Genomic DNA, 22584 nt, shown 5'->3' with positions numbered 1-22584 from the left:
CCAGTTCACTGTCTGGATCTGTGTTAGCTACTGACACTTTCCTGTCAGTGGGCTAGGCAATCAGGGTGAAAACAATTGAAGGTCCTGTGATCTTTGTTAGGAGATGTGCTTGACTGAGTGGTAGAATGGGCTGAGACTAACTTTTCTGTGTTTAGATAAGTGTTTTAGAAAGAATACTTTTTTTGTGATGGGGGGCCAGAGAGATTTGGTTATCAAAAGTTGCTGATGTGTTTATACACTATATAAAATAACAACTCCTTTACTACTTTGTTCCTGTCAGTTGCATTAGAATGAAAACAATGCACTTAGAGACTGTGTTGTTAGAGATGCGCTTCACATTCTGAAACTGAAAGTTTTCAGAATGCTCTTAGCCCCAAATGCAGGGATACAAATCACGGGTAACTGTCTGCACAGAGCAGCCAATATTTTCATGCTAGACATTTTGTGAATGATTTTGTAGGAAGCTTTATTTTTCTTGTACATGTTTAGCTAAGTATTGTTTGTAGACCTTATGCTGCTCTTATTGAAGACACATCACTTGCAAAGTTGATTGTGATTTAATTTGAGCTGACTTGTTTCAAGTGGCAGATCAGAGCTTTTAGCAGGTAATGCAAATTATGCTCCTTTACATACTATACAGTCTTGATGCAGTCATCTTAATGAACTGTATGAGCCTATTGTACCCCTGAGCAACATAGAGCAAGAAGGTCGTAGGTAGGTATCGGTCCAGTCAAGGATAGTAGTGGGAAGTTGTGCGTGGAGGCAGAGGAGATTGGAGAGACACTAAATCAGTACTTTTCATCAGTATTCACTCAGGAACAGGACGTTGTTGCTGATGTGAATATTGAGTCACAAGTGATTAGAATGGATGGCTTTGAGGTATGTAGGGAAGAGGTCCGGGGAATACTGGAAAGGGTGAAAATAGATAAGTCCCCTCGGCCTGATGGCATTTATCCAAGAATCCTCTGGGAAGCTAGGGAGGAGATAGCGGAGCCATTGGCCTTGATTTTTATGTCGTCGTTGTCTACAGGAATAGTGCCAGAAGACTGGAGGATCGCGAATGTGGTCCCCTTGTTCAAGAAGGGGAGTAGGGACAGCCCTAGTAACTATAGGCCAGTGAGTCTCACTTCTGTTGTGGGCAAAGTCTTAGAGAGAATTGTAAGGGATAAGATTTATGAACATCTGGATAGGAATAATGTGATCAAGGATAGTCAGCATGGTTTTGTGAAGGGCAGGTCGTGCCTCACAAACCTTAGAGTTCTTCGAGAAGGTGACCAAGGAAGTGGACGAGGGTAAAGCAGTAGATGTGGTGTATAAGGATTTTAGCAAGGCGTTCGATAAGGTACCCCATGGTAGGCTACTGCAAAAATTACGGAGGTATGGCATTGAGGGTGCATTAGAGGTTTGGATTAGGAATTGGCTGGCTGGAAGGAGACAGAGGGTAGTAGTTGATGGTAAAGGTTCATCTTGGAGTACAGTTACTAGCGGTGTTCCACAAGGATCTGTTTTGGGACCATTGCTGTTTGTCATTTTTATAAATGACCTGGAGGAGGGGCTTGAAGGCTGGGTGAGCAAGTTTGCGGATGATACAAAAGTTGGTGGAGTGGTGGACAGCGAAGAAGGATGTGGCAGATTACAGCAGGATATAGATAAGTTGCAGAGCTGGGCAGAAAGGTGGCAAATGGAGTTCAATGTAGCTAAGTGTGAAGTCATTCACTTTGGTAGGAGTAACAAGAAGATGGATTACTGGGCTAATGGTAGGCTACTTGGTAGTGTGGATGAGCAGAGGGATCTTGGTGTCCATGGTACACAGATCTCTGAAAGTTGCCACCCAGGTAAATAGTGCTGTGAAGAATGCATATGGCGTACTGGGCTTTATTGGTAGAGGAATTGAGTTCGAGTCCTGAGGTCATGTTGCAGTTGTATAAGACTCTGGTGCGGCCTTATCTGGAGTATTGTGTACAGTTTTGGTCGCCATACTATAGGAAGGATGTGGAGGCACTGGAACGGGTGCAGAGGAGGTTTACCAGGATGTTGCCTGGCATGGTAGGAAGATCGTATGAGGAAAGGCTGAGGCACTTGGAGCTGTTCTCATTGGAGAAAAGAAGGTTTAGGGGAGATTTGATAGAGGTGTACAAGATGATTAGGGGTTTAGATAGGGTTGACAGTGAGAACCTTTTTCTGCGTATGGAGTCAGCTGTTACTAGGGGACACAGCTTTAAATTAAGGGGAGGTTGGTATAGGACAGATGTTAGGGATAGATTTTTTACTCGGCGGGTTGTGAGTTCATGGAATGCTCTGCCAGTATCAGTGGTGGACTCTCCCTCTTTATGGTCATTCAAGCGGGCATTGGATAAGCATATGGAGGTTATTGGGTTAGTGTAGGTTAGGTAGGCTTTGGTCGGCGCAACATCGAGGGCCGAAGGGCCTGTACTGCGCTGTATTTTTCTATGTTCTATGTAAAGTCCAGGTTCAGACTGCCCTGTCCTGAGTTAAAACTTTGGGCCTCTATTCAGTTGATTTGCATTCTGGGAAGTCAGCCAGAATTTTATTTTTGATCATTATCCATCCATCCCAGGTGACTCCATGATCAAATAACTTGTCCATGCTCATTGTTTAAGGTCTCCTCCAATTTATTTTTGGAAAATTGCCAACACTAAAAATAGGCCCTTCAGCCCAGCTCATTTCCTAAACTGAACTAGTTCCATTTGCCCTCTAGTCCCTTTTAAATCTTCCCCCCCCCCCCCCATCTTTAAGCATATGCCCGCTAGTTTTAGACTCCCCTACTATAGGGAAAAGACTTTGGGTATTCACATTTTCTATGCCCCTCATGATTTTTTAAACCTCTAGAAGGTCACCTTTCAGCCTCCCATACTTCAGGGAATCAGTCCCAGTTTATCCAGCCCCTCATAACTCAAACATTCCACTCTCAGGATTGCTACCAGTGCCACGTGCTAGCCAGGGTAGAAATGAAAGAATAGACGGGGTAACCCGTGTCTTGAGGGATGGTGTAGGAGGGTGGTGTTCAGATTTATTGGACATTGGGACCAGCTCTGGGGAAAATGGGACTATTACAAATTGGACGGTCTACACCTGAACCAGACTGGAACTAATGTCCTTGGGGGAGTTTTTGCTACTGCTGTTGGGGAGGTTTTAAACTAATGTGGCAGGGGGCTGGGGACCAGGGACCAGAAGAGAAGACAAGTAGACAGCGAGGTGGAGACTGTAAGAATCATGAAGATGTCATTAATAAGGGGAAGAGTAGGCAGAGATTAGATGAATGCAAAAGAACTGGTGGCCTGAAGTGCATATACTTTAATGCAAGAGTATAGTGGGTAAAGCAGATAAACTTAGGGCTTGGATTGGTGCCTTGGAGTATAATGTTATTGTAATCACAGAGACTTGGTTGAAGGAAAGGCTTGATTGGCAACTAAATGTTCCAGGATATAGATGCTTCAGACAGGGCAGGGAAGGATGTAAAGGTCGGGGAGGAGTTGCATTGCTGATCAGGGATGATATCACTGCTGTGCTAAAGGAGGACACTATGGAGGGCTTGAGCAGTGAGGCATTCTGGGTGGAGCTGAGAAATAAGAAGGGTGCAGTTACATTGGAGGCCTATAATACAGCCTCAACAAACAGTGAGTGTGAGATAGAAGAACAAATAGGTAAACAGATTATGGAAAGATGTAGGAGGCAACAGGGGGGTGGTGATGGGAGATTTTAATTTTCCCAACACTGACTGGGATACAATTAGTGTCAGAGGTGTGGATGAGGCAGAATTTGTAAGAAGCATCCAGGAAAGTTTTCTAGAGCAGTATGTCAATAGTCCGACAAGAGAAGGGGCCATATTGGACCTGGTGTTGGGGAATGAGTCAGGCCAGGTGGTAGAAATTGCAATGGGGGATTTCTTTAGGAATAGTGACCACCATTCTGTAAGTTTCAGAATACTCATAGACAAAGATGAGAGTGGTCCTAAGGGAAGAGTACTAAACTGGGCCAAGGCCAATTATATTAAAATTAGGTAGGAACTGGGAAATGTGGATTGGACAGTTATTTAAAGGAAAGTCAACATCTGATATGTGGCAAGCTTTCAAAGATAGGTTGAAGCTAGTGCAGGATAGGCATGTCCCTTTGAAAACAAGGGATGGGAAAGGCAAGATACGTGAACCATAGATGACAGGAGAAATCATGCAACTAGTCAAGAGGAAAAGGGAAGCGTATAAAAGGTCCAGGCAGCTAAGAACAAAATAGGTCTTGAAGGAATATCAGGAAAGTAGGACCAGTCTTAAATGAGGAATCAAGCAGGCTAAAAGGTGTCATAAAATAACTTTAGCAAGCAGAATCCCAAGGCCTCTTATTCATATATATGAAGCAAGAGGGTAACTACAGAAAGGGTTGGTCCACTAAAGGATAAGGAAGGAAAGTTGTGTGCCGAACCTGAGAAAATGGGTGAGATTCTTAATGATTACTTTGCATCAGTGTTCATTGAGTAACGGGAGGTGAGGAATACTGAGATTAGAGACAGAAATATGTTTACTCTGGATCACGTTGACATAAGATTACATCCCTACAGTGTGGGAACAGGCCCTTCAGCCACACAAGTGCACACCGACCCTCCAAAGAGTAACCCACCCAGACCCATTCCCTCTGACAAAAGCACCTAACACTATGGGCAATTTAGCATGGCCAGTTCACCTGACCTGCACATCTTTGGACTGTGGGAAGAAACTGGAACACCCGGAGGAAACCCATGCAGACACAGGGAGAATGTGCAAACTCCACACAGTCTCCCAAGGCTGGAATTGAACTGGAGTTCCTGGCATTGTGATGCAGCAATGCTAACCACTGAGCCACCGTGCTACCCTCTAAGGAGGCAAGATGTGTTGGGTAGACTAAAGGATATTAAGGTGGACAAATCCCCAGAACCGGATAGGGATCTATCCCAGGTTGCTGAGGGAGGCGAGAGAGGAAATAGCTAGGGCCCTGACCGATATCTTTGTAGCATCCTTAAACACAGTTGAGGCGCCAGAGAACTGGAGGATTGCTAATGTTGTCCCCCCTGTACAAGAAGAGTAGTAGGGATATTCCAGGTAACTACACACCAGTAAGCCTGAGTTCAGTAGTGGGAAAGTTGCTGAAGAAGGTACTGAGGGATAAAATCTATTTATATTTGGAAAAGAATGGGTTTATCAGTGATAGGCAAATGGTTTTCTGCGGGGAAGATGCTGCCTTACCAACTTAATAGAATTCTTTGAGGAAGTAACCAAGTTGATAGATGAAGGAAGGGTTGTAGATGTCATATACATAGACTTTAGTAAAGCGTTTGATAAGGATCCCCATGGTAAAGTAACAGAAAGTGAAGTCACATGGTGTGCAGGGTGTTCTGGCTAGGTGGATAAAGAACTGGTTGTGCAACAGGAGAGCCGAGACTAGTAGTTGAAGGGAGTTTCTCGAAATAGACAAAGGTATTCCACAAAGATCAGTGCTGGGTCCACTGTTTTTTGTGATTTACATAAGTGTGATTTCTGCAGTTTTCTGACCTTATGGTGACCTAAGAACATCTTAACTGAAATAATGTTCACCTATTCAACATTTGTGATATAATACCAAAATTTATTAATATCTGATTAATGGGACTGCTACTTTTCAATTTTGATAGCTAAAACGTTTATCATGCCTCCAATTCTGCAAAAATAATTTAACTGATCATTTTGCTGAATCATAAAATGGTTACTGAAGGAGGCTGTGGTTCTGTGCTGGATTTCTGAAAGAAGACTTCCTTTCTCCCTTTAACCTGGACATTTATTATTCTCTGAAAATAAAACCAATTCCCTCTCAAATGTTTTGATTGAGCCTGCCCTTAATGCTTTTTTAAAAAAAATCTCATTACTGTTTATAGATTCTCTAAGCATGTTACTACACCTGTATAAACTCGCACCCCAAGAAGTTTCATAAAGAAAATCAGCAGGAGAGGTGGCCAAAACTTAAGAGTTGGTTTTGAGGAGAGGGAAGTGAAAAGCTGGGGCAAGGAGTGGGGCGGGGAGACTTAGATGAGATTTAGACAGCTGAAAACACTAAAATGAAGCAGTTGGTTAGAGTCAGAACAAGGTTTGAGGAGTGTTGTGGGCAGGAGGAGGTTAGATGTTGGGAATAACAATGTTAAATTGGAGATGGTGAGGAAACTAGGAGGTAGGGCAGAGATGGATTATAATTTGTTCAAACTGCAACAGTTGTGCTCTACTGCCTCTGTGTGTCTGCAAGTTTTGAGAAAATTTGCAGCTTAGGTTGTAAGTTTGCTCACTGAAATGGCAGGTTTGTTTTCAGACATTTCATCACCATACTAGGTAACATCAGCAGTGAACCTCTGGCGAAACATCTGGTTTATGTCTTAATCTGTTAAGGTGGGTGAAATCAATTCCAGTGCTTTTTCACACAGGTTGGTAAATGGAGTCCAAATCAACATGCTTATTCTGGTTTGAATGCCAGGCCTCTAGGAATTCTTGTGCGTGTTTCTGTTTAGCTTGTCCTAGTTTTGATGTGTTATCCCAGTCAAAGTGGTGTCCTGTTTCATCTGTGTTTAAGGATACTAATGATAGTGGGTCATTTTTTTTTGTGTGGCTATTTGGTGTTCCTGTATCCTGGTGGCTAGTTTTCTGCCTGTCTGTCCAATGTGGTGTTTGTTACAGTCCTTGCATGATATTTTGTAAATGACATTCATTTTGTTGGTTGTTGGTGCTTCAGGTTCATCAGTAGCTGTTTCGGTGTGTTGGTAGGTTTGTGAGCTACCATGATGCCGAAGGGTATGAGTAGTCTGGTCATCATCTCAGATGTCTTTGTATAGACAATAGACAATAGACAATAGATGCAGGAGTAGGCCATTCAGCCCTTCGAGCCTGCACCGCCATTTAATATGATCATGGCTGATCATTCCTAATCAGTATCCTGTTCCAGCCTTATCTCCATAACCCTTGACTCCACTATCTTTAAGAGCTCTATCCAATTCTTTCTTAAATGAATCCAGAGACTGGGCCTCCACTGCCCTCTGGGGCAGAGCATTCCACACAGCCACCACTCTCTGGGTGAAGTAGTTTCTCCTCATCTCTGTCCTAAATGGTCTACCCCGTATTTTTAAGTTGTGTCCTCTGGTTCGGCACTCCCCCATCAACAGAAATATGTTCCCTCCTGCCAGAGTGTCCAGTCCTTTCATAATTCTATACGTTTCAATCAGATCCCCTCTCAGTCTTCTAAACTCAAGGGTATACAAGCCCAGTCGCTTCAGTCTTTCAGTGTAAGGCAATCCTGCCATTCCAGGAATTGACCTCGTGAACCTACGCTGCCCTCCCTCAATAGCCAGAGTGTCTTTCCTCAAATTTGGAGACCAGAACTGAACACAGTACTCCAGGTGTGGTCTCACCAGGGCCCTGTACAGCTGCAGAAGCACCTCTTTGCTTCTATACTCAATCCTTCTTGTTATGAAGGCCAGCATGCTATTAGCCTTCTTCACGACCTGCTGTACCTGCATGCTTGCCTTCATTGACTGGTGGACAAGAACACCCAGATCTCTCTGAACAGCCCCTTTACCTAATTTGATACCATTGAGGTAGTAATCTGCCTTCCTGTTCTTGCCACCAAAGTGGATAACCAGACATTTATCCACATTAAACTGCATCTGCCATGCATCTGCCCACTCACCTAACTTGTCCAGGTCACCCTGTAATCTCCTAACATCCTCATCACATTTCACCCTACCACCCAGCTTTGTGTCATCAGCAAATTTGCTAATGTTATTGCTGATACCATCTTCTATATCATTTACATATATTGTAAAAAGCTGCGGTCCCAGCACGGATCCCTGCGGTACCCCTCTGGTCACTGCCTGCCATTCCGAAATGGAGCCGTTAATCACTACCCTTTGTTTCCTATTAGCCAACCAATTCTCTATCCAATCTAGTACTTTGCCCCCAATCCCGTGCGCCCTAATTTTACTCACTAACCTCTTGTGTGGGACTTTATCAAAAGCTTTCTGAAAGTCCAGGTACACTACATCCACTGGATCTCCCTCGTCCATCTTCCGAGTTACATCCTCAAAAAATTCAAGAAGATTAGTCAAGCATGATTTCCCCTTCATAAATCCATGCTGACTCTGTCCTATCCTGTTACTATTATCCAGATGTGCCGTAATTTCATCCTTTATAATAGACTCCAGCATCTTTCCCACCACTGAGGTCAGACTAACTGGTCTATAATTTCCTGCTTTCTCCCGCCCACCCTTCTTAAAAAGTGGCACAACATTAGCCGCCCTCCAATCCTCAGGAACCGACCCCGATTCTATTGAACTCTGGAAAATAATCACCAGCGCATCCACGATTTCCCGCGCCACCTCCTTCAGTACCCTGGGATGCAGGCCATCAGGTCCCGGAGACTTATCAACCTTCAGATCTAACAGTCTCTCCAACACCAAATCCTGGCAAATAGAAATTCCCTTAAGTTCAGGTCCTTCAGCCACTGTTACCTCAGGGAGATTGCTTGTGTCTTCCCCAGTGAACACAGATCTGAAGTACCCATTTAATTCCTCTGCCATTTCTTCAATCCCTGCTTCTGTCTTCAAGGGCCCAATTTTTGTCCTAACCATTTTTTTGCCTTGGACATACCTAAAAAAGCTTTTACTATCCTCCTTTATATTCTTGGCCAGTTTACCTTCGTACCTCATTTTTTCTCTGCGTATTTCCTTCTTACTAATCCTCTGTTGTTCTTTAAAAGCTTCCCAGTCCTCTGTTTTCCCACTTATCTTCGCTAAGTTATACTTTTTCTCTTTTAACCTTATATGTTTCTTTACTTCCCTCGTCAGCCACGGCCGCCCATGTCTCCTCCTGGGATCTTTCTTCCTTTTAGGAATGAACTGATCCTGCAACTTCTGCATTATACACAGAAATATCCGCCATTGTTCCTCCACGGTCTTCCCTGTTAAGGTATTGAACCATTGAACTTTGGCCAGTTGCTCCCTCATAGCTCCATATTTCCCTTTATTCAACTGAAATATTGTCACTTCAGATTGTACCCACTCCCTCTCAAATTGCAGATTGAAGCTGGTAGTGTGGTGAGTGTTTCTGGCCACGTTGTTTGGATTTGTTGTTTAAGAGTCTGCGGACTGTGTTTGAGTACCCGTTCTTGAATACACTGTATAGGTATTTTTCTTCTGCTGCTCATAGTTCCTGGGTGCTGCAGTGTGTTATGGCCCATTTAAATTATGCAGATCCCTTTGTGGGTGTTGGGATGATTGCTTCTATAGTTAACTATCTGGTCTGTATGTGTTGCTTTCCTGTCGATGCCAGTCTGCAGTTCTCAATTAACCAATGCCATCCAACTGAGTGCCACCTGGGAACAATTGTATTTCCTACACGAATGCCTCAAGAAACAGGTATTACCAAAATGACTCCAGTACGAACCACTGCTCAACATCCCACAAGACAGAAGAATATCAGAACAGAACGGCCACAGAATGCTGAGAGAAATGAATAATGATGCCCACAACCGACTCCACAAATACAATCGGGAAATTTCTTGCCAAAAATCTTTATGTACCAATACGACAGACTATGAATGGATAAGCACATTACCATGCATCAAAGACATCTTGGAGATGGCTACCAGACTATTGAGTACATGAGTTGGGAGGTCATGTTGCAGCTGTACAAAACATTGGTTAGGCCATTTTTGGAATGTTGCATGCAGTTCTGGTCTCCTTCATATCAGAAGAATGTTGTGAAAGTTGAAAGGGTTCAGAAAAGATTTACAAGGATGTTGCCAAGGTTTGAGGATTTGAACTATAGGGAGAGGTTGAATAGGCTGGGGCTGTTTTCCTTGGATCACCGGAGTCTGAGGAGTGACCTTGTAGAGGTTTATAAAATCATGAGGGACAGGGATAGGATAAATAGGCAGTCTTTTCCCTGGCGTCGGGGAGTCCAGAACTAGAGGGCATAGGTTTAGGGTGAGAGGGGAAAGATATAAAAGAGACCTAAGGGGCAATATTTTCATGCCGAGGGTGGTACGTATATGGAATGAGCTGTCAGAGGAAGTGGTAGAGGCAACTACAATTGCAACACTTAAAAGGCATCTGGATGGGTATATGAATAGGAAGGGTTTGGAGGGATATGGGCTGGGTGCTGGAAAGTGGGAATAGATTAGGTTGGGATATCTTGTCTGCATGGATGAGTTGGACCAAAGGGTCTTTCCATGCTGTAGATCTTTATGACCTCTTGGCATCATGGTAGCCCACAAACCTATTGACACACTGAAACAGCTACTGATGAACCTAAAGGACCCAGTACCAACAACCAGCAAAATGAATGTCATTTACAAAATACTATGCAAGGACTGTAACAAACACTACATCGGACAGACAGGCAGAAAACTAGCCACCAGGATACATAAACACCAACTAGCCACCAAAAGACATGACTCACTATTACGAGTATCCTTAAATACAGATGAAGAAGAACATCACTTTGACTAGGACAACACATCCATCCCAGGACAGGCTAAACCGAGACCCGCACGGGAATTCCGAGAGGCCTGGCATTTAAACTGGAACTCAATCAATAAACCTGTCGATTTGCATCCCATTTACTAACCTGTAAGAAAAGAACCGAAAATGATATCACTCACCTTAAGAGACCAAGACACACAAACTGAAAGCGGGACAGAACAGCAGTGTTTCACCGGAGGCTCACTGATGATGTTACCTACTATGGTGACAAAACATCTGAAAACAACCTTGCCAGTTCAGCGAGCAAACTTACAGCCTCAATTTTTCTGTGCTACAGACTTTCATTCAAACTAACTTTGTTTCCAATTTAATCATTAATAATACAAAATTGAGGCATATCATGTTCAACTTCACCTTTTGTATGTAATGTCACAGTAGATCAGTATGTGCAGATGCTACACTTAAAGATTTAAAATGACTTTAGGGGCAATAAAGCCAGTTATTTAATCTTGGCAAATCCTGGTCAGAATTTTGACTATTGCAATTTAATATTCAAATTTAAGAACAATTAAACTGTTATTTAACATTAATTTATAGAGTCATAGTCATTGAAGTATTTAAATCAACTAAAATTGAAGTTATCAAACTGAAGCAGTTTTCCTTTGATTCCAAGTGAATAATACGTTTTGCAAACTGGTATGAAACTTCTGACTTTTTTTTTAAAAAAGTACATCTTTCTTTCTGTAATCCATGTAAAATCTTATTTAAAAAAAGTTATTATATGTGATTATAATCTTAACATGCCTGATGCTTCTGAGCTTTAGCCTAAACCTGTCTCTCTTCAGGTCATTTCTGGCTTTAATGAAATAGTCTAGCTTAAATACTGATCTATATTAACAGAAGAATTTCACAATGGACATTGCCTAGTATAGGCTGTCTTTTAAATAGAACTGCACTATCAAGTAGTTTTACAATGAGCAAAACGTTAGGTGATTTTGCTATTTGTATAATGAATTGATGTGGATACAATTGTAGACTTGTCTGCTTTAAGAAACTATGGACTAGATAAACTATTGTCTTACTTATTGTACAAATGTGTGCATACAATGTACACTTAGTACATTGGAATTAATAACTGATTTTTTTTTATTCAAAGATGCTCAAGGTGGTTTAGAGTTATAAGGAAAGATGTAACATTTATGTATTCAATAGAAAATTATCTTGATTATTGCAGGAATTGGCATAGTTGTGTAATTTGCTTATTGGCTTTTACCACTTTGTATTTTTCTTTAAAGGGTCAATGGTATATGGTTATTGAAGAAGTGAGCCAATTTCACCGCTCACTCATACCCTTACCAGTTTGGTCTTGGTACCTAATCGGTAATAAAGAATCAGATGGTTTCACAATCTGGACTCTTGGTATTCTATTAAGTTTGTTCTACCTCATACTCAAGGTAAGAGGAAAATATTAGTTTATGTTGCTATATTAAAGAACATACATTCATGTAGCAAATTTTCAATATCACCATATTGTGGTATTGTCTCATACACCTCCCCAGGTAAAAAGATCTTGCAAAGATTTAACATTTAGAAAGAACATGGTATTGTGCTGATAAGAAGGAATGGATTCAGTATATTAGTCAGAGAGGATCTCAGAATTGGTGGAATAAAATGTGGAATCTATTTGGGTGAAGCTAACAGCCAGTCGGGGTCAGCAAACATTGATATGAGCTATTTATAGGCCACCAAATAATGGTGTTTGTGTGGTGCATGGTATCGATGGAGATTAGAGAAGCATGTTGTATGGGTAATACAGTTAATCATGGGTGACTTCAATCTGGGTAAACATAATAAGCATTAATACTGTGGATGATGGGTTTCCAAAGTGAGAGAGAGATGGTGAGTTTTGAGAAGATTTGTAGTTCAGACTGAGGTTCCGGATGTAGGTTTGCTCGCTGAGCTGGAAGGTTCATTTCCAGATGTTTCGTCACCCTAGTAGGTAACATCTTCAGTGGACCTCCAGGCAAATTCATGCTTTTTATTTATATGTTTGGGTTTCTTTGGGTTGGTGATGTCATTTCCTGTTCTTTTTCTCAGGGGTGGTAGATGGGCTCTAACTCAATTTTGTGGTTCTGTTCGCCGAGCTGGGAATTTGTCTTGCAAACGTTTCGTCCCCTGTCTCGGTGACATCGTCAGTGCTTGGGAGCCTCCTGTGAACCGCTTCTGTGCTGTTTCCTCCAGCATTTATACAAAATCCCATGCAAGGACCGCAGAAAACACAACATCGGACAAACAGGAAGACAGTTAACAATCCGTATACACTAACACCAACTAGCCACGAAACAACACGACCAGCTATCCTTAGTAGCCACACACACAGATGACAAGCAACATGAATTCGACTGGGACAACACTACCATTATAGGGCAAGCCAAACAGAGAACAGCCAGGGAATTCCTAGAGGGCCTGGCACTCATCCACAGACTCTATCAACAAACACATCGACCTGGACCCAATATACCGGCCACTACAGCGGACAGCTGGAACTGACAACCGGAAGCGGCAGAGACAGAAGCTACTATAAATGCCGGAGGAAACAGCACAGAAGCGCTTCACAGGAGGCTCCCAAGCACTGACTATGTCACCTAGACAGGGGACGAAATGTTTGCAAGACAAATTCCCAGCTCGGCGAACAGAACCACAATAACGAGCACCCGAGCTACAAATCTTCTACCAAACTTTGATCTAACTCAATGTGTTTGGCTTGAAAGGATGGATGTGTTGTCCCAGTTGAAGTGGTGTTCATCCTTAGCTGTATGTGAGAGATGGTTTTCTAGAAAACCAAGTATTCTGGAATTGATCAATCAATGATCGTGAAAATAATCTTTAGGGTTGAGTGACCATAAAACTTGTAGAAATTTATATTTAAGGTTGAAAATAAAGTAGTTTGAACATGAAATTATGAAAGTGAGAGGGGCAAATTGACTGACTGAGGTAGACTGGAACAATGCATTGAAAGGTATACCTGTACATAGACAATGGATAATCTTTTAAAGAATTAAGTAGTATACAGCACGTATATGTTGCTTCAAGACACAAAAGAACCCTAAAAATGTTGGCTAACAAAGGACGTTAAGCAGTGTATAAGATTAGGAAGGTCTATTAATTTTGCCAGAATAGTAGTAAAGCTGAGGACTGGAAGGAGTTTGGAATGCAGCAAATGGCCAAGTAACCAATAAAGAAAAGGAGAATTGAATATGAGTTAGCAAAACACATAAGAATAGACTGTTTAAAAACATCTCTGTATTTTTTTAAAAACTGACTAAAGCATGTGGATTGATTACAGACAGAAGACTGGAAAGTGAGGACTGCAGATGCTGGAGCTCAGAGTAGAGTAGTGTTAGAAAGGCACAGCAAGTCAGGCAGCATCTGAGGAGGAGGATCGACATTTCTGGCATAAGCTCTTCATCAGAAACCTCGGATGCTGCCTGGCCTGCTGTGCTTTTCCAGCACCACACTCTTGGCACTGACTGCTGACAGAAGAGTTTATAATATGGAATAGAGCAATGGTAGAGAAGCTAAATGATTACTTTGTGGTCTGCCTTTACTAAGAAAGATGTAAGTAATCTCCCAGAATTAGAAATCCAATAGATTGGAGAAAATGAGAAATTGAAAGGAACTAGTATTAATAAACTTTGAAGTATAAGAAGGATGTGTTTCAGAAATCAATGGGGCTAAATGTTGATAAGTTCTTCCACCTGATATTCTACATTCCAATGTGTATGAGAAAGCAGTGGAGAGTGTGGATGCATTGCTGATCCAGTTGCCAGCAGCTGGCAAAAATGTATTCTGGTTCTTTCCTGCACTGCTTACAGGAAGTGGGAGTCTGTGTACCTGAGAGGCAAGGATGAAAAAGTAGTCATTTCAGCATGAAATGTTTTTTGAGTTAGTGCTGACAGTAAGGTGGAAGGGGTTTTGCAACCCTTTTCGTTGTCGCCCCCCCCCCGCTCTAAGGACATGCAGGTCATGGGTCTCCTCCATCGCCAAACCCTTACCACCTGACACCTGTCAGAAGAATGCCTCATCTTCTGCCTTGGGACCCTGCAACCACACAGGATCAATGTGGATTTCACTAGTTTCCTCATTCCCCTCCCCTCCCCACCCCCACCTTATCCCAGTCCCAAGCCTCCGTCTTGGCACTGCCCCCTTGACCGGTCTTACCTGTCCATCTTTCTTCCTTCCCCACCCACCCTTATCTTCATCTACCTAACACATTCCTAGCTACCTCCCACCTCCATTTTTCACCCCCCCCCCCTCCATTGATCTCAGCCCCCTGGCCCACAAGCCTCATTCCTGATGAAGGGACTCTGCCCAAAACGTTGATTCTCCTGCTCCCTAGATGCTGGCTGTGCTTTTCCAGCACCTGCAGTCCTCACTTTCTCCTTTTGTTCTTTTGTGTTGAGTATCCACAGTAGCTTAACTAAAAGTAGGTAAAATCTTACAGGTTTTCTTTTGTAACAGTGCTGTGCTATCTGTCTAGTTTTTAACATTAAGCAAAGCTGACAGCAAAAAATAACTACTAAATGTGTCTTACTCTTGCCATTACAAAGCAGCATTCTGACACTGGGCTTAGAGATGGAGAATATGAAGAAGTAGAATTTTTAAAAATTTATCAAGGACAGCATTTTAAGTCCACTCTCTAACCACCCTTGAGCAGTTGGTGATATGCCATCTGAAAAAGCATGCTATGGCATTTTAAAGGGTGGTTGAGAGGCAGCCACATTGCTATGGATCTGTAGTTACATGTAATTTCCTAAGAGTGAAACCAGTTCGGCTGGTCACTTCATTATTCATTTATCAATTAAATTTAAATTTTCCAGCATTAGTCTGGCTGTCTTGATTAAGCATCATCACATTTGGTTCAGGGGTTCGGGAGTTCATGCTGTGACTTATTGGATGGTTGTGAATTGGTCAGAGAACTTAAGCTATGTATCACCTACTGAATTTTAAATACAGTTATTGTTTCTGACACAAACCAAATTTGCAGGATAAACTTAACAGGTCTGGCAGCATCCCTGGAGAGAAAGCAGAGTTGATGTTTTGAGTTCTTGTATTTCAAAGAAGGGTCACTAGACTTGAAATTTTGACTTTTTCTTTTCTCTATTGATGCTGCTCGACTTGCTGAGTTTCTCCAGCAATTATTGTTTTTCTTTCACATCTTCAATATCTGCAGTTCTTTATTGTATTTTGTTGTTTCTGACACCTTGTTTTTGATCCCTAGCTCCTTGGCATTTATGATCGGTGGAACAATTTTAAGAGGGCTTTGAAGAGTTTAATCCACAAGCAGGTAAATAAGTTCAATATAGTAATGTTATAATAAACTCATTTTTCTCTCTTTGCATTGTCGAATTGTTGCAAAAACTCACCTGGTTTTCTGATGTATTTCGGGAAGAACATTGCTGTCTTTCCTGGTCTGGCCTTCAAGCAACTCCTGACCCACAGCAATGTGGTTGACTCTGAACTGCTCTTGAAGGATACTGGCCTGGCCAGTGACACCCATGTCCTGTGAATGAATTTTCAACAAAATCCCCTTCAAATGGTCATTTCTCAGATAAGTGGCAGAAGCTGTATATTAGCCTGCTGCCACCTCTTGGTCACCTTCGGACACTGCAGTTAATGTTTGTTGGATACAGTAAATGAATTTCCAGATAAAGCAGGCAAAATAAAAAGACCCCAAATTTAAAGACATTTGCTTCCTCTAACAACCTTTTTAAATAATTTGAATATTGCACAAGCTTCCTTGTTTTACCTCTCAAACCTCAAAAAAACTTAAGAACATGATTGGTTTGTAACTTTTTTAAAAAAATCAAATTTCTTTGTCTCCAAAGGAAACACAAGAACTCACCAAGTCATCAGATTCGGTAACTCACCCCACTTGATTTTATTCTGGCCATTATTTTCAAAGCCCATGTTTTCTGGAAGCCATTCACAAAACCTAACTGGTTGAGAAGGTTCACGTATACCCACACAACAATGAAACAGGAATGAGTCAAGGTTAGAGTGGTGCTGGAAAAGCACAGGAGGTCAGGCAGCATCCGAGGAGCAGAAAAATTGACGTTTCCAGCAAAAGCCCTTCATCAGGAATGAGGACCAGACTTGAGTTTCTTCAGTCGTTTGCATGATGTCATGTATGTAGACATACAGGAAGCTACATAATTTGAGTCAAAGGGCCTTGTTCTCTATAAACAGAAAATATATACACTGCCTGTTTAAATTCAATGAAATAAGTACCAGCCATTCTCTGGTATGTTTTTTCAGGGTGATATCTTGACCAGTCACAGTCAAACTGCCTGGTTCAAAATTTAAGCACAACTTGGCAGTTAACTGACTGGTGCATTCTTCTTGGCAATGCTGCTACCCATCAATCAACATACTCTTCTCATACAGCAGAAAGTATTCTTTTATGTTGGTACTTATCCTGAAATGTCATGATGAGTGTAGGATGAAAAGCTTCCTTCATACCAAATGACAAAATAAGCTCAACTGGATATTTAATTAGTCTATTAGCAGTTCAACTTAAGCCTTCATTTTAACATATGTATTTGGAAAAGGGAATCATTTAGGTTACTATCTATTAATCTATAGCATATTTTCCTGATCTTTATTTTAGGTAACTCTGATCTATGATGTTATTTAATCTTTAATTGCCCCATATGACTGAAATGATGCAAGCCATACTGTGATTTAGTTTTTTTTTAAGCATTTTTGTGCTGAGTTAAATATATTTTTAAAACTATAGACCACCTACTGGTGAGGACTGCAGATGCTGGAGATTAGAGTAGAGAGTGTGGTGCTGAAAAAGCACAGCAGGTCTGGCAGCATCCGAGGAACAGGAGAATTGACATTTTGGGCGTTAGCCTATGATTGCATTCCATTCTCCTGCTCCTCAGCTACTGCCTGACCTGTTATTTTCCAGCACCACACTCTCTACACAGGACGTGCAATTATCTGTTACAGGTGCTTTGTGCTTTTACTTTAAATTGAAATACTATATATAAAGTACTCCCAGATCTGAAATAAAAACAGTGCTGAAAAGCTCAGCAGCTATGGAGAATGAAAGAGTAACCAAGGCCAATACAACTTTAAATATTAAGGCAGCATTGTGGCTCAGTAGTCAGCAGTGCTGCCTCACAGCACCGCCTCACAGCAGCAGGGGCCAAATGGCCTGTTTCCATACTGTACAGTTTCTAGGATTTCTTCAGAACATTTACATTTTAAGTGAGATGTTTCAATTTTGTATAAATATTGACAATGGAAAGAGTTGGTACTCATTGCAGATTATTTAAAATAAAAATGTATATGAATAAATATTCTGTTAATAAAACCATTAACCAATTCACTTTCTGTTGAAGCACTATGGGATTGCAGCCAGCAAGCTTCAGTGCAATGAAGCTGGAGATATTTGCCCCATCTGTCAGACAGAATTCAGAGAACCTCTTCTCCTCATCTGTCAGGTAAATGTCTTAACGAGGGTGAAAAAAGGAAGTGAGAAAAAACTCTTTTAGCTGGTCTTAATTTTTTTTTCTGTCTTGAAGCACATATTCTGTGAAGAGTGCATCTCACTCTGGTTCAACAGAGAAAAGACTTGCCCCTTATGTCGAACTGTCATCTTGGACTACATTCAAGCCTGGCGCGATGGTGCAACCTCTACCCATCTACAAATTTATTAACAAGTTAATCAAGTTACCTTGGACAACTGCATTGAAATAGGACAGTGTGCAACCAAGGCATTCTAACAATTAAGTACAAAGGAAAACTTATGAAAAAAATGTAGTAATAAACACGTTAAATGCTTTATTTTGTTAATGAATATCCTTTTGACTTAAATCAGAATACCTTATATTTAAATTTCAATCATTTTATTAGTCTTTACTTGGCCCCTCAACGCTCCTTTCCAATTCTCCATGTTGGAAACAGTATTTATATAACACAAATTTTGGCTAAATGATATTTGCAGGTTCCAAATAATCAGGCTTTGCATTTCTTTTAAAGTATTACTCTAAGTTTAGGTTGGAGGTGGAGACAAGAATTGCTGATAACCATACTCAGTCGACCCCAGACAATTACTAAATGTTTGTGTCCTTAATAGCTTATTCAATACCTCTGCATTTTCACCTGTAAAATTTCTCAACTTAGGAAGGAAATCTTGTTGGTAACTTCAGGCCACCACATTTACAAGGCTAGGCAACTGATGTTAATAGTTTATGCAGTGTCACCAATGGGCTCCCTCATGTCAAATAACAAAACCATGGAGATGTTTATTTTCTTCTCCCAAAATATAACTTTGTGCTATAAAACTTTCATTCCAGTGGCCAGCCATCCAAAAATAATTGAATGTGGATACAACAAACTTGTAGTTAATGGAAACAAACTGCATTTTGCAGTGGGGTTATGCTCGGAGTCAAAATTATAAAACTTAAGTGATTGTCTACAGTCACACAAGTTTTAAAAATTTTGTTCCAATGTGTAAACTGCTGTAAGTAAATATGAATAATTTTTCTTAATGTAGAAAGGCAGATGTCATTTGTACACATTATTCTTTTGAGGGTTATTTGAACGTGATTTTTATAAAATCATGAAAATGACAGTTCAAGCCAACCACAACCATACCCAGTTTAGTTAATTGGGTTAGAGTTACAATGCTGGACACCAACAACTGGGTAAGTTTGAAAACTGTTAACCCACTTCACTCCTCCAATCTTTCTACCAAAACAAAAACATTTCTACCTCTTGATGTTGGAGGGTACATGGTAAGGGAAAAGATAAATAGCAGTATCTAAATCAGATGGCTTAGTTTTGAACATTCAAGTCAAGACCTCTAGGTTTGCCCACAAATATTATTTTTTTTTTAAAAAAGCAGTTTCATTTTGTCATTTGTAAAAATGGGTTGGACTCAGAATTATTTTTCTTGAGATACAATTTTAAAATGGTACACAAGAATGATATACTTTCAGTGTTTGGGGAAAGGGGTGGGAACAAAATGTAGGCATCATGTAAAGTTTTAAAACCCTATACTGCCTTATGGGTGGCACAGTGGTTAGGCACTGCTGCCTCACAGCCAGGGACCTGGGTTTGATTCCCACAATGGGCTGTGTGGGTTTCTTCCCACAGTTCAAAGATGTGCAGGTTAGCTGAATTGGCTATGCTAAGTTGCCCATAGTGTTCAGGGATGTGTAGGTTAGGTGCATTTGTCAGGGGAAATGTAGAGTCAGACAGTCGGGGAATGGATCAGGGTGGGATACTTTTTCGAAGGATCGGTGAGGACGTGTTGGGCCAAATGGCCTATTTCCACACTGTAGGAATTTTATGAAAATAAAATTTCTGGCCCAAATTAAAATTTACATTTTAAGTTTGTTAATTCTGAAGTTTTGCTTCAAGTATGGTTTCTCAGTTAGTGTCAATAAATATCAGTCTAGATTGAAAAATAACCCAAGGCATTGGACAGAGTCCTACTGACTGTTTCCTTTGGTGATTTTAAATGACTTCCTGTTGGTTATGTTATCATTTAAACTTCACAAAACCAGTCTTAATAAACCTGCATTTTACAGTGGCTCAGTGGTTAGCACTGCTGCCTCACAGCACCAGCAACCTGGGTTCACTTCCAGCCTCAAGTGACTGTGCACACAGACAGACATTCTCCCAGTGTCGGTGTGGGTTTCCTCCCACAGTCCAAAGATGTGCAGGTTAGGTGAATTCATAGTGCTAAATTGCCCATAGCATTCAGGGATGTGCAGGGGTAAACATAGGGTAGGGGGAACAGGTCTGAGTGGATCACTCTTTGGAGGGTCAGTGTGGACTTGTTGGGCTGAAGGGCCTGTTTCCACACTGTCTGGATTCTATGATAAAAAGATTTACTTAAAAATCTTATGCCAAATCTGTTACTGTGCTGAGTGAGATCCCCTCCATTCTTTCTTCTTCCCCCACCCTTTCAGGAAAGTTAACTGGTAAAGTGGCTTTAGAAGCTAGAATAGTTTTTTGTTTTTAAGGAAGTATTCAGTCTCACTATGTACTCAAACCAATCAACGTCCTAATCAAGATGGATTCTTTGAGTGTATGCAAGAAAACAGGCTGTGAACTCACTCCTAGGCACAGAGCTGCATTCCAAGCAAATGCTGTGAACAGTTTCTGTAGCTCCCAAATATCAATGCACATAGCCCAACTGTATCAAAAACAGAGTCCTTTTTTTAAAATAACTCAAGGTGATAATTTCATTTATTTGAAAATAAAACTTTTGAGCTGGTGATCTAATTACATTCAAGTCAAAATGCTGGATTTAAGTCACTTCAGTTTGTTTTGAAATGTGATTTATCTTGCTTGTAAAATGCATGTTGTAAGGGAGATATGAAATTAATATTCACTTTCCCTTTGTCTCATTTTGATTATAAATAAAGTGATCTGACAACTTGCTGTCTACTGGTCTTCAAGAAGCATCCTTTATTCAATGCACCTGTAAATAACACCTAATTGTACACTTAAAATCAGTTCAAGGATCCACAGAAAATGAACTGTGGAAGAGACTGGAGCAGAAATTGTATTCTGGCCCTCAGAATTGTATTTTGAGGTGGTGTGAACAAGCCACCTCCCCTTCACCAATTTTTAAACAGTCATTAGAAGGAATTTAAAGTGGGTCCCAGAGTTTAGGAATGGAATGTCAGACTATGGCCCATATACCCCAATTACATAACCTATGAAGCTTTTAATTTTTTCTTGAATATAGTTTGAATAGTCATACTAATTTCCCACTTCCAAATTAGGATGGCAGGAGTGCAATGTCTAGAAAAACATTCCTGGTAAAAAAAGTATTATTCTTTATTCAGGGGCTTAAGGCTTCTTTTAAAAAAAAGGGAAAAAAATTCTAGAATCAGTTCCAGAGAATGCAGTATTAGAAATATGAGCACCTGTTCCTGTATCTAGTTTAAAGTTATAGATGGAGTTTAGAAGAATGATGGGGTGATTTAATTGAAACATACAGAATACCAAATGGTTTGGACAGAGATGTTGGGAAGTTGTTTCCATTGGGAGGAGAGACTAGACCCAAGGGCCCAGCCTTAGAGTAAAAAGGGAAGACCTTTTAGAACAGAGATAAGGAGAAACTTCTTCAGCCAGAGAGTAACAAATCTATAGAATTCATTACCACAGAACACTGGAGGCCAGATCATTGAGTATATTTAAGACTGAGATAGAGGACACTATCATCCGAATTTCAGATTCGGAAGATGATAAAAGATCCTGATGTAATGTTTGCATCTTTTTTAAAAACAATGATTAAAAATGAACCTAGCCTACTGAAATGCTGCCGAGGACAGAGGAGAGGCATTGATTATTTGGTTAATCGATTCAATTATCCAAACAAAAAGTGCCTGCCCATCTTGTTCAGATAATCAAGGTTACTCTGTAGATAGGTTCTTGGGAATCAAGGGCTAAAGGAAGAAAGTAGGAGATTGGGGTTGAGAAATTTATCAGCCATGGTAGAGTCTGCTCTGCCATTCAATGGGCTAAATGGCCTAATTTTTGCTCCTATGTCTTCATCTTTCAGCAGCTGTACCCCAACTGAGGTATTGATTGAAGCATAGCTAAAAGTACACTAATATTTCCTACAACAGTGAGTATGCTTCAGTGGCTCTGAAGTGTTTTACTGTCTTGATGGTCATGAAAGATCTAAAATGTACTTTGTAAAACTGTTAATTAGTTGACAGCTTGCATTCGGATCCCACATTATTGAAAATGTCTACTTATTAAAATTGTTTAATCCAGATGTTGACATGAGAATCTTTACATGGGTATCCCTAACATTTAGTAATTCCAGCAAATTGGTTCATGGGATAATGGCTGGGTGAGAGCTAGTACCAATCTTGGTCCTAGATTTTGTCCATTAAAGTTGTGACCTCCATTTACAGCCAGTAGTTCTAAACTAGAAAGAAATGGGAAACAGCCTTTCTCCATCCACATTGTCGAATGCTTCAAGATGTTTCTAAATTTAAAATGAGATTCCCTACCATTTTTCTTTGCTCCAAGGAATACACACCTAATCTCCAGCC

At 40.8% G+C, this 22584-nt stretch overlaps 1 protein-coding gene across 2 annotated transcripts in view; it reads left to right on the top strand.

The window, feature by feature from the left end:
• rnft1 (ring finger protein, transmembrane 1) overlaps nt 1-20957 on the top strand; it is a 47734-nt gene extending 26777 nt beyond the window's left edge. Inside the window, exons 6-10 of one of the 2 annotated variants that reach the window (XM_072590026.1) lie at nt 11782-11940; nt 15768-15833; nt 16375-16407; nt 17899-18000; nt 18082-20957. In XM_072590026.1, coding sequence (XP_072446127.1) covers nt 11782-11940; nt 15768-15833; nt 16375-16407; nt 17899-18000; nt 18082-18216 — 495 coding nt within the window. In that variant the 3' untranslated portion in view covers nt 18217-20957. The remainder of the gene's footprint in view (nt 1-11781; nt 11941-15767; nt 15834-16374; nt 16408-17898; nt 18001-18081) is intronic. The other variant, XM_072590027.1, reaches the window with a different exon arrangement.
• Nucleotides 20958-22584: the final 1627 nt, after the last annotated feature.

This window comes from Chiloscyllium punctatum, chromosome 19 (genome assembly GCF_047496795.1).
Source record: "Chiloscyllium punctatum isolate Juve2018m chromosome 19, sChiPun1.3, whole genome shotgun sequence".
Lineage (NCBI taxonomy): Eukaryota > Metazoa > Chordata > Chondrichthyes > Orectolobiformes > Hemiscylliidae > Chiloscyllium > Chiloscyllium punctatum.
Note: the sequence above shows the minus strand (reverse complement) of the source record. Positions and strands in the feature narration are given on the sequence as shown.